Source organism: Pavona decussata, unplaced genomic scaffold (genome assembly GCF_977016875.1).
Source record: "Pavona decussata unplaced genomic scaffold, jaPavDecu1.1 SCAFFOLD_61, whole genome shotgun sequence".
In the NCBI taxonomy this organism is placed as follows: domain Eukaryota; kingdom Metazoa; phylum Cnidaria; class Anthozoa; order Scleractinia; family Agariciidae; genus Pavona; species Pavona decussata.
The window spans coordinates 112,982-126,075 of record NW_028145482.1 but is presented as its reverse complement, the minus strand read 5'-3'; the positions used below and the strand labels follow the sequence as shown (position 1 = coordinate 126,075).

The 13,094-nt window shown below is 38.6% G+C and overlaps 1 protein-coding gene across 11 annotated transcripts in view; it reads right to left on the bottom strand.

The window, feature by feature from the left end:
• Positions 1-1,012: 1,012 nt before the first annotated feature.
• Positions 1,013-13,094, bottom strand: part of LOC146478923 (TNF receptor-associated factor 2-like) — a 60,217-nt gene continuing 48,135 nt past the window's right edge. For 10 of the 11 annotated variants that reach the window (XM_085111213.1, XM_085111221.1, XM_085111214.1 and 7 more), the window contains 7 exons: positions 10,298-10,587; positions 9,654-9,714; positions 9,238-9,342; positions 8,423-8,587; positions 7,017-7,094; positions 6,533-6,622; positions 1,013-4,723 (listed from right to left, as the gene is read on the bottom strand). In XM_085111213.1, coding sequence (XP_084967339.1) covers positions 3,665-4,723; positions 6,533-6,622; positions 7,017-7,094; positions 8,423-8,587; positions 9,238-9,342; positions 9,654-9,714; positions 10,298-10,443 — 1,704 coding nt within the window. In that variant the 5' untranslated portion in view covers positions 10,444-10,587 and the 3' untranslated portion in view covers positions 1,013-3,664. The other variant, XM_085111224.1, reaches the window with a different exon arrangement.

Below are 13,094 nucleotides of genomic sequence, written 5' to 3'. Positions count from 1 at the left end.
ACGTAGGATAATCATAGCAATTAGAATTTTAGGATTGTATTGTATATTTCGTCTCAAACCTGATCAAATTTGACCGTGGGTAAATATAAATAAAGATTACTACTTACTACTACTACTGCCACTACAACAACTACTACTATTACAATAGCCTATATTTCGTTAGATTAAAAGTAAATTCACTATTACAGTAGCCCATATTTTGTTAGATTAAAAGTAAATTCAGTTTGACCACTTTTCAAGTAACCATATAATTAAGTTCAAAGAGATGGTAAAAAAATGTACTAAACTAGGTCTTATTGTTATAACAATCAATATAACTAACTAAATTACTAAATCAAAGTCATGCAAGGCAGCATTGAAAGAGAACGCAACGCTTTAGCTGAAACTCTTTCCTTGCCGATAAAACACCTATAATATCGTTTTGTAAAGGACTAGTTATAATTGCAAACTTGTAATATATACAACTGCAACACTTGGAACACTGAGTACCTTGAAACATAACGTCCTCAAATATTTGAAATACACTCAGGCTACGGAATTTCAAATGGCAGGTGTGTTAGGATCTTAAACTTGAATAGTATACCTGTCAATTTACAACACGGTTATTTATATAATGAATTAAAAACACAGATAAGCTCATTAAAATACACCGATCTTCATAGGCACCCCTACAGTATGAGCCGTATTTTCAAGTGATTGCTAGATACATAAATCTTCGTTCCAAATAAAAAATTAAAAGAGAACTTGGATAATGAGAATTCACGAATAAATAAAACAGTTAAAAAGATTGTTGGCCATATCCTGTTCTTCGACTCTTTCACTCGTGCCACTCGCCTCCTCCTGAGGGAAGGTGGCGGATGTACCCAGGCTACTCGCCTTCTAGCTATGTTTTGCAAATCTCAGATGGAGGCTAAACACACGCTTGGCTCCACTGCAGAGTTGCATTATGTTTTGTATAATTTAAAACTTTAATTATTTTGGTTTTGCTTCTTTGTTCAGTTGTTTCTCTTTCCTCTTTCTGTTTCTCTTTTTTGTTGTTGTTTTCAGTTTTTTTTTCTTGATAGATCTCTAATTTTTATCGACCTTAAATCTAGCTCGATAAAATTTCTACATAAAAGTATATGTGGACATGACAAGTGTTTGTGAAAGTAAATTCGAAATCGTAATTTAAAACTGTATGGTATAAGTATTGTATTCTAAATTGAATAAAATTTAAAATCTAATTGAATAAAAGGGTAAAAGGGTACTGTTTGTGTATACCATGTTTGGGAGGTGTGAATGAAAACTTATTTTAAAAATAAAACCCCTTGAAAAGTTGCCTTAATTTCTCTTCATGTCGATAAACATGAGATTACAAAAATATATATAAACTGTTTGCTACCTGGTAATAAAAGGTCACCTCCCTTACATCTAAGCACCTATCACCTAAGAACTACGTATTCCTTTATTGCGTGTATCGACGATCGATCGAACAAAATGGAAAACAACTCCTGATTATTTATCCTAAGGAAAGTAATCGTGGCGTCTTGACCACATTCAACGTCGTGGCGTTCTTCAGAACGATTTAAAGGCTAATAACTGGCATCGTTTGAAAATACCAAAAGAAAACTGGAAACCTGTGGTGCTGGACTTCGGCAAGACACGCTTTATCGGCTGATATCAAACCAGTGATGACTTTGTCGGAGTCCGGCCAGGAATCGTACAAGAAAAAGAGTCCTCATATTACGGCTGAAATTGTGTGTAACAAAGGAAAACCGTGAGGAAGAAAATACTAAGCGTACTGGATTTGCTTCTGACGACAACCGCATTAGCCCTTAAAGTTGCAAGAAAAGCCACCACAGACGTTCTGGCAAAACCCCTCAGCTTCAAAGAACTTATAAACGTTAACGCTTTGTGCGAGTGACTAATTAAAATTACGGGCAATGACAATTTTCGTTTGGATTAGGTTCCTTTAATAATCTATAAAACTCACTGGGTCAGTTATTCAAAGACAGTTTAGACGGTGTTTAACAAAACCATGTTCTAAGTCATTTTCAACTTTGCCAACAATCATATCTAAACATTGCGTACTGCCGACGGTAACAACTGAGAAGGCTTGCATCCCAGACTAGGAAACTATTTACCTACTTAAAATAAACCACTCATAAACAGACTTGGAAGTCCACTGATTGTCTTAAGCCGCGGCCTAAGTTGGACTCTGTTTAAATAACTGGCCCATTGTCTTTTCGAAACTGCACGCATTGCATAATACCGAAACACTCCCTTCAGTCAAATTACTAGCTACGTCATGTATCCGGCTTATTTCATTTGCAGCCGGTTGAGCTTATCAGAGAACACGGAATTGATTTTGTGTATAAATCTCGCACCTCAGTTCCGTCAAAATATGTTTAAAACTCAGTTAAAATGTTTATGTTTGCTCTTGAAAATGACGAAATGTGGTGATATATTTTAAAACTTCTTACGTCAAAGTCGTATTTCGACCGGTAAAGAAAGTCAGTGATCTTGAGGGACTGATGCTAAATTGTTGTTAAATATATTTTTCGTGGTTTCTCTTTAAACAACGCTTTGTTGAGCTTGATCCTCAGCGTAAAATTTGTCTACACACATTTGGACATGCATTTAAAAATGCGCCATGAAGCTCTATCACCTTCATCATCATCATCATCATCATCATCATCATCATCATCATCATCATCATCATCATCATCATTCTTTGACATTATGACATTATTTGGTGATCAGATATATTTTTTTCAACTCAGTGTCTCTAAGTTGTTGAAGTTGTATTTCCGTGGCTTTGCATAACATTTTTTAAACGGGCAATAATCTCAGATAAACTACTAGCAACCCCTGAAAAAGCCCAAGATATGGCTTATTCTACGTACTCGTGTTAGATACTTTAGAGCATATTATTTTCTTTCTATATAACATTTAGTTCCTCAGTGGTCTCAATTAAGCGTTCCAGTCAGGTTTACTGAAAACCCATAATACTCTTGGGAGGGAGAGGCAAGAGGGAATAAAGCATTTTGCCCAAGAATACAACGCACAGCTCATAGCGACCCTTGGACCCGGCCCTCTGATTTAAAAAACAAATTAAAGGTTAGTGATCCACGAACTAGGCTAATACGCCTCCACGAACAAATATCAGCCCTGAACTCCGCTAGCATTGACCACAATTTGGTCTCTTTGAGGACGGGAATCAGTACTTCATGATCCTAAAATGTGGATCGTCAGATTCCCACATCACGCTGACTATCACTAATATTTCACCTGAAGTGAAACCTTCAAGGAACAAACATTTCTTACAAAGAAGACCTACACGTCGTTTGCGATCCGATTTTGTGACTTCATCAGGCTAAATGCATAGTGGTGATACAAAAATATCAGACACCCAATGCTTCGTTTCTGTGGTTGTAAATAAAACTAAAGTTTTGTTTTTTTTTAGAGAGGTCTTTTAAAGTAATCGCTGATACTTTTATATATACAGGCCTGGGGCTATTTGCAGCTTTTTTCCTAGTATTTTTTCCAAGTACTTCCGAAACGGTACAGCATTTGGGCCATCGTTCAAGATATTTGTAGCGAAGCCTAGAGCGTCCTATTGCCTTTGCAAGAAAAACAAGCTTCAAATTATAAAATGGTTTGCCTGTTAGTAAAAACTTCACGCCTACAGATCGGATGTATCTACTATAATTTTTAAAAACATGGTGTCATCTCTTACATAAGCGTGGTTATTCAATTCAGTCAAAGAGCAGAACATGGGGCACCCACTGGCAATGTTGGTCTCTCTTCTCGGCCTCTGGAAGGATGAGCTGCTTGGATCAGGCCTGAAGGCGTCAATCACGTGTTCCACGTTATCCTGATCCATCAACATGAATGTGACCTTCTGTCTGAATGGCCAGCGGAGTAATGCGTCGTACTGGCCGCGCATGACAACAAAGAAAACGGAGATGTGCGTTCCTCGTCCCATGCCATCTCCGTTCAGATAAATTCGTGCGCACATCTTGTAGCCATAGCGACTAGTAAAGAAGCACGGGCTGTAGAAAGACACCTGCTGACCACTGACGGCTTCGTTTCGTCTTCGTGCATGTTCAGTGATCTTCCATATTAACTGGCCGTCATGGCTTGAAAACTCCTGTTGTCTAACGTACTCTTCTAAATCAGCCAAGGTGACATTTCTGAGAGCCAGTGTGTGTTCAATGGACTCCATCCGCCTCTCCGTTCTCCGTGCAGTCTCTTGGGTAGTCTCCACTTGTCTTTTAACATTTGCCACTTCTCGATTCGTCTCCACCGTGGTACGATTATTTTCCACCAGAAGCACTTCGTGGTCCGCAGTTTTGTTCTCAAGGTTCGTCAGTCTTCTAGTAATATCGGTATTCGGTAAGCTACCTTCCGCATCCGGAACACGTTGGCTAGATGGCGTTGCACCCGATACATTCACAGAGGCCAGTTTTCTCTCTAAGGAGGTGATCCTCTCACTGTGTTCTCGCAATTTTTCTTGCACATTCCTAGTTGCCTCCGAGCTTAATTGCATCTGGTTAAGGAGATCTTGGATGACATTATCGTAGTTCGCGAATATCTGTGGAGTTCTGGAAACAATTCTGGGATCGCTTCTCAGTGAGGATTCCATTTCTCCGCTCAAGCGAAGGGCGAACTGAAGAAGGAGAACGGTGTGGTGGCTATGTTCCTTCGCTAAATGTTCCTTCTTTTCCTTTTGGCTGAGTACCTGTCAAATATTGCACGCATTCATGCTATGTATATAATATGCAGTTTTGGCAACCTAATACACTTCGTCTCCAAGGTGGAATACTAAGATGGTGGAGGCATACTATATGACTATGTTTTGAGGCGAAACCACTCTGAAATGAAGTTTAATTGGTCGCACTAATCTTATTGTCCATTATACCGCTCGGTTAAGCTTTGGAAGAACGAGTCTGCGGATTGTCAGATAAAGAAGAGTAAAGGCTAGGATTTGGGATTTGAGGGATTCATGGATCTTTTCAATGCAGTCAATTATCGGTCTATAGACTCGAATTATGTCGGAGTGTCGGATTATGGATTTTGCTTCAATAAAATTCTGATCCTGATCAGTAGTCATCCTCTCTTTCTTTAAGGGGGCAATTCACCTAAACGCCATTTTTCTGCCACTTGACATGGCTTTAATGGCAATTTCTCATTCACGTTACAAGCAATCCAAAAACCCTATCATTATCCCGTGAATCTGTGCTGTGGGGTATTTTGTAAAATTTTGGGTGATTTTCGGAGATATTTGGGAGGAGTAGTTTTTTTTAGAAGGATTGGTTAAATTAAGAGAAATAAGAAATATTGAAGATTTAGTGAAGTTTTAAAATTAGAATTTGTATTTAATAATTAATAGACGGATACCAAGTCAGTCCACTAACAACCCGGGGTGCTCTTGCGTGGGTATCAACTGTCTGTTGGTGTTCCAAAAATCATTTTCTTTCTTCTATCCCTTCTTAAAACCTCTTTAAATTTCATTCAAATTTAGGTAAATTGCCCCCTCAAAGGGGGACAAGAACATAGCTTTCTAAACATTTACATCGAATTTACAGTGCCAGATACATCCATGTGAAGTGGATGCGAGTTAAAACGCGCCTTTTAACATGTTAATATAACAATAAAAAAATGAAAAAAAATTTGAGCAAAATGCTCCCCCGTCTCTGCTCCCCCCTACCCCCCTCATTGGGGTAGAGTTACTGGGCGCAGAGTCTCTGCAGAGTCCCACCCTCACCGGTCCACCCGCCGAGGGAGCTCCGAGATGCTAAAAACATTATATAAGACGCGACAGCGTCTTTTGCTCCCATGTGGGACACATTTTCTTAGATGTGCACGAGGCGCAGCCTCATTTTGGTGCGAAGCTTGTTTTCGTCCTATAATGTCATAACATTACTGTTTTCATTCACAACTCTGGCAGAAGTCTTGAACTCGTGGATTTCTTTACATCTTTTAGGTTGATGTCGATTACATCAACGATTTTCTTTAAAATGTTCGTCTTAAGGCTCATCATGATTGGAATTTTGGACGATTGTCCTTTAGATACTTTTCGTTAAGAGACCGTACGGGAACTCGGCCCGTTAACTACAAAGTCGGGTTGTAGAATTCAAAGGATCAAAGGTAATCTGATGCCAAAGCGAGACATGGAAACCACTTGATAGAGCATGAAAATGTTTTGACACTTCCCTTTTAAGCACCTTTTTGCAAGGTAAACTGAAAACATCATTGTACTATCATCAACTCTAAAGCTAAACGATAATTTGCGAACTTTTAAAATCCGTTTTAAACTAGTTGTTCAACATTTCAGCAAGTGGTGACCAAGAATCTCGGTAAGGTAAACTGTAAATTTCGTTTAAATTTTTATATTTCAAGTAAGTCCTCCTCTCTTGAAGCCTGAAATTAAAGAAATCCCTTGGTGTTTAGGAGAGCTTCTACGGCGGCGTTTGACAATTGTAAGCGTCTATCTTTTTTCTTTCCTCACATTCCAAGCATTCTAATAAACACAGTGCTTTAGCCTTACCTGTTTTTTGGAACAACCAATCTGTGAGAATGGACAAGGACCCTGTACGCCCTGGCAGTCTCCCATAATAGGATTCTGATGATCCGCCAGCTATAAAGGTAAAAAAAATGGTATTTGTATTTACGTTCACTCCACTATTCTCCACAATTCTTCAGAAACCAAAATTCTCCACAATCCTCTGAATGGAGGCGTGTGTTAACCGTTCGTATCTCTTTTCTGACACCACATCAAAAACAGTGAGTCGACGAGCAGCGAATCGAACGCATGCAAGTAAGATAAAATTAAGTTCCTATCGCTCATGCTCGACTACGGGTGCTTTCATTTGTCATAAGGCCAGCGTGCTAGACCAAACAGTTCGCAAAGGGGATGGGCAAATTTAATAGGCCTGGTTGTATGCTAGTCCTTTAGATAAGTGAGTTGGTCACAAGCAAGCTACATGCACCACCTCTCCACAAATTCTCTCTTGGAGCACTCCCATTCTTACCTTTCCACGAGGAATTCCCTCTTTACTGCATTTGTCACACACAACTGGATACGCTGGGCATTCATTCTCTTGATGAATCTTCAAGAAAATAATCACTAAAATTATTCTAGTAAACGTGTATAAGTTAATTCAGGGTGAAGGATAAAAGCTCTAAAGCAAGCCACCTTGTGGAAGAAGTAGCAGATAATAACTTCACTGTCACGACTACCCCGGTCATTCTGCTTTCTTACCGTGTCTAAATAAAGGAAAACTCTTTCTTATTCGTGAGATCAATGGGGTCCAAATACAAGTGGTAAAAACTTCCTACTGCATGCAACTATCTGCTGCCAAGACCTTCTTGCTAAAAATCTAACACATCAGCGTTTGTCGAGATGGTTTGTCCCCAAGGCATCATCTGTGGTATCAGGATCACCGACTGCAGCACCCAAGCAGGGCTCTAGGTAGCCTAACGGAGGATTTGCTTGTGGTGCTCGAGTACCAGTAAATATACACTGGCTTGACCGCCGCCTAATATGATATCATTGATTCACTCAAGGGATCTGCTGAGGTGATTCAATAGGAAAGTGATAACGCCTACGTTGTTGAGCTTGGCCGAGACTGAGAAGCCGTATTGCTAAAACGTGAATTTGTTGGTGCAATAAATGTTATTTCAGGGAATAGCCACTGAATAGCTAGCTTGCCAAAAAGGTCTTGCAACGGAAATGACAAGAAGAGGCGAGAAGAGATAAGGCGAGAGTTTTAGCCATCTATAATTATTCCCGCTTTTTGACCCCTTTCCGCGGAGAAAGTGTCAGACCAGTGGAGAAAGAAGAAGTCTTTCTCTGTAGCATAAACGCCATAAACTTCTTCGTAATGTTTTAATACAGCTTTTAATTGGCTAAATTTTATTTTTATGACATTTTTATGCCCATGAATAGCAAGAAGAACTGGGCAAACGGAGGAACAACTGAACAAACCAGAAACGCAAACGAACGAACAAGCGGAAGCCCGAGCGAACGGATAGCCGAATGACCCAGTTAACGATCTACAAGCGGCAGTATAGCAAACATTTGAACTACATTACTCTTCTATCTAAACAACAGAAATACTTTTCAGCAAATTTTAGGGTGTATTTTGAAAACATTGTAATTGTAGTTTTAAGTTTTATTTATTGGCAGGGCTCACAGGAAGACCACATTTTTTTGTCGTACATGTAAAATGATTGTGATATCGTGGTTAAATAAAGATGATGCTGATGATGATTTCTGTCTTTTTTCAAGGATTAATGATAAGACAGAATAATTCAATTCAAAAATTCAAAACACAAAAAATTAAAAAGGACAAAAGTAACTATTTGTACAATTTTATCCTACAACGTGTAACTTCAGTAAGCTATATCACCAAATAAAAGTCGTGATCTACCGTACCGTCATTCTGTTTAAAAGTATCTGAGCATGACAAAGTTCACACTCTACCAGCCGATACAAGCATTCATTTTCCAAGTGCTCAAGGAGTTGAGCTTTTTTCACCAACATACCACACTCAGGATGTACACAAGGAACTTTCAGGTATTCGCAACTGCTAGTGTGGTCCTGCAAAGCGAAAAATTGAATTTAAATATTGCCATCAAATTGTCAAGTTCTTGAGTCAAAATATGATTCCTATTTAAATCTATTTGTGTATGTTCTTTCAGATGACCGAAAATCAAGGCAAGTTTTTTTCCCGTCCACCCATATGTACCACCTTAATTTGTGGCTTTTAACGAAAGAAATAATTTATTTGTTGTTGTGGTTGCTTTGTTTTTGTTTTATTTTTTCACTCACTTCTTCCTCAAGTTACCAAATAACTCGCACAGCAAGTGAACATGTCTTGCGCTTACTGTTCGGTTTTCAGAAGTAAAAAAAACCCGGCTTGCCTTCGTTGTATGTTGTTGTTGTCGGGCAAGCCACGCGAGACCACGCGATTTGGGCTGGCTTTTAAACGGTTTCCAAGCAGCAACCTGCGCATGCTCAGACTTGAGAAAATCGCTGCAGAGCCTTCCTTCTCCGATGGAAAGAAAGGCTTTCACAACATGGTGCAGACACAATGGTCTTTATGGCAATAGCTATCGTCATTATAAAAGAAAGCGGCGTTTCTCTTGAGACAGAATTGAAAATAAAAGGAAACTGGAAGAGCGTTGTTCAGTTCAAAATGAGGCACGGTGAAAACGCAATCTTTAAAGAATATTCTACAAAACTAATACCTCCAAGTGTCTGACTTCTCCTTTCCATTTACACCCGTCTTCCATAAATGAACAATGTACAATGATGGCAAATACTTCACGACGCATAAATTTGTCCGCAAAAACCTGAGAGAATAAGAGGACGGATAACATTTATAACGCCCGTTTTGGAACAATGCATAAATTTATGTCTTCACGCAAATGGCTTAAATTACAATAATAGGCAAGTGGTTTTTCACCAGATGACGCTATTCTGAATATGAAGAACTGAAATTTAGAATAAGTAAGCATCATTATACAGCCTATGCTGTTTTATTTCATTTTTCCATTTCTCTGGAACGAAAGCACTTTCTTATTCCATACGTATTAGCGAGATTTCTGATGAAAGTACTAATTTAGATTGCTAGTCTACGAAGAAAATTTAAGAAACTCCGTACCTCATTCGCATGAAGTTCCTGATTATCCACGAGGCAAACCATCACTACCAAACTTTTGTCCCTAGAAACAGAGTGCATTTTATAGAATATACATAGAATGGGCGTCTTTGTTACCGCTTTAAAATGCAGCATGTGAGACTGTGTCATACATTATTATTTTAGTTTTGTTTTGTTTTTGTTCGTTTGTTTGTTTGTTTATTGTTGTTGTTGTTTTTTTTGTTTTGTTTTTTTACATTTCTGGTTTTCCCTCTACACTCGAAGGAAACGGAACAGGGTTGGTAATGGCTGTCTCTTTCGTTTTAGGGTTTGTTGTATCACAAAAATAAAAAGCCGAGTAATGTCAGCCCTCAAAATTTCTTAAAAAATAGTTTAGTAGGTAAAAATGATAGCAACACGTGACATCACAGGACATATCGATTACCTGTCACCACTTTCATAACAGTTGAGCCTGCGACACAAAAACTGGTAGAGAAACGAAGAGCTGGAAGGGATTCATTGTTTGTGACGATCTTCAGTCCAATTTTGCTCATCTATAGGTAATCTCTGACTGCTGGAATTTAATGATCAGCAGGCTCAATAAAATATTATTGTCAAATCAGCCATTTTTCCTTATACTAAATTCAGTGAAAATCCACCAGACTTACTGAATGAGATTTCCCAAACAGGACTGGCAATAAAAGTGACCACAGCTTGTCTGCATGGCCTCTCTCAACAACAACTTACAAAAAGCACAAAAGTACTTATTGTCAATTTTTGCTCTGTCAGGATTTGCTATTATATATCCAGGCATGTTGACGTCAATTGTCCTTTGCTCAAAAATTATTCCAAGATGTACAGATTGAGCACTACAGTAGAAGGGCTAAGAAAACTTTGTCCAGAGGAATTTTCAGCTGCACAAGTCGGCTGCGTCTGCACACTTGAGAAAGGTCGGTACCTAAAGGGTATCAAAACGGCGTTTTACATTAATACATGTACAAGTAAGTAAAGACGAAACCTTAAAATGTTAGGGGTTTTAGCAAAAGAAGGGCAAATTTTACGGAAGTACAATTAAAATGTGCGGATCACACAGATAGAATTGTTTTACAAACAATAAAAGCCTGTATGATGACCCGATTCCACCATTATATGAGAACGTAAACAGGAATCTTGGAAAGGTTTTCAGGAAAGTTAGAGGAGAATACAACCCTTTCGATAGTTCTCAAGCATGGGTACATTTTGCTGCTTTAATTTTACGTTTTCATTTTAAAATATACAATTATTATTATTATTATTTTTATTATTATTATTATTATTATTATTATTATTATTATTATTATTATTATTATTATTATTATTATTATTAATTTTAACTATTTTTCTCTTAGAACTAAATCATTTTAATGTAATTTATATATTTTACTATCGGTTGCTCTGATCTTGTCAAAAAGATATAGTATTTTGCATTCTCGTACCAACCATACATACACATATTCGTAATTTGACCACTCTTTAGTTTGACTGGCAAGTATTTTTTAAAAATGTCATGACGTTCTAAAGAGCAAAAAATCAAATAAAATAAAGAAAACGCTCTATAAGTGGCGAACTCGGATATGGGTACATTAGGCTTGAATTACCTTTCATGCTTACAGATTTAGGAACCTAAATACATTTACCTGAATACAACCCTTGGCAGTTTACACCACGATTTCAGTTCTCGTGTCTGCTTTAATTTAGAAAGTGGCATTGTTACCACTGCGTCAACAAAAAGCAATATTGACGTAGCCTTCTAAAAATAAGTAAAAATTTGCTCTACCGTCATTATCAGGGCAAAGTGTTTTGAACACTAATATATATGTGTGAAAACAATAAGCAATATAATAGACATTTTGTTTCTTTTATGGTTATGTAAATAGCTTAGCGCGGATGGAGTCAGCAAGGTTGGATGATCAACATCTCGTGAATTAAGCAGACGAATTTGTTGCGGCATTTTTCTCAATACTATCAATTCTATACTGTTTGTATCTTTTCCTCGCGAAGCGAGGTTAATAAATTTGTCGGGCCGAGCCGGGCTAAGCCGCGCGAATTCGAGCGAAAAATATATTTATATATATCGTTGAAGATGTCCGCAGTGTTGCCTGGCAACAGTGACAAACAAAATATGAATGACGTCAGACAAAGGAAAGGTTGCTAGGCAGCAACAAGTTAGAAGCCAGGCAAGCATCAGGCGCACTTTGTTGGAGCAAAATTTGCATACATCGGTAAAGTTTTTGCTTTCATTGCCGGATCAAATTTAAACTGGAATGTTCATCAACATTAACTGGATGGAAATATCTCTGCAGAATCTTTTCCCCTTCTTCCAAAATCTTTTTTTGTGAAAGACTGGATTGAAGAAATTACACGTTTTGTGGCCGCGGTAAAATAATTTTCCGTGGGAAATAAATTCATCGAACACGACAGCGCTGCACGCCCCTTTGTACATTTCCTCATGTCAGAAATAGATTTCAACCGCAAACTAACCTGTAGAACTACAAAAACACCATGCTCATCAAAATAGTTGCTATGTTTCGAAACCTTATAATCTCCTCATTTGATGCTACAATACGAGTAAAAGGGGCTTTCTACCCAGCCCTAGCTTCGCGACACTGCGGACATCTTCCCCGGGAGGCCAACATCACCAAACCACGTTAATCATACCTTCGATTACTGCGTTGCGTTGGGGTGTATAGGGTTAGTGGTTCTCTCACATATACACGAATAATCATATTTTTGAATGTTTGATAGAAAATTCGCCGTGAGTGGGATTTGAACCCACGTCCCCCCACATACTAGTCGGGTGTGATAACCACTACACCACCAGGGCAACCACGCTGGCAATGCAGTAATCGAAGGTGTGATTAACGTGGTTTGGGGATGTGGGCCTCCCGGGGAATTTTTTTTTTCAAGGTGACAGGGTAGTGGAAGCCTACAACTCCATTTGCAACCCATCTAAGAAAATGAATTTAAGTGTTTTGCTACGAAGACAAAAGAAAGATCGAACCGCAAGTGTATTGCACGCGGTTGCAATAACATGCTTACACGACAGAAGTGTAAAAAGACAGAATAAGTTAGCACAAAAACGAAAGAAATTTATTTGTTTTCGGATGGAATTTGTTTCCATGGTTTCCAGTTTCACGTGATAGCCACGTGAGACCTCTGCTGTTCAGTCACGCCATGTGCCATGTGGTTCGAATATCGTCTCTTGTCTCTCCATTCATCCCACTGCCGGTGAATGAGGAAACAAAAGTAAAAAGGAACTACAACCCACTTTATACAATTAATTTCACGATTACTACTTCGAAGCGAAATACTCCTCGGGCATTAACCTTCGGTCGCGTTCAGGAGAAATGGCCACGCAGGATAACGAACTAGCGTACAAGAATCCGAGATAATACTGTCTTCTCGTTGGGTTGGCAAGTCTTCGCA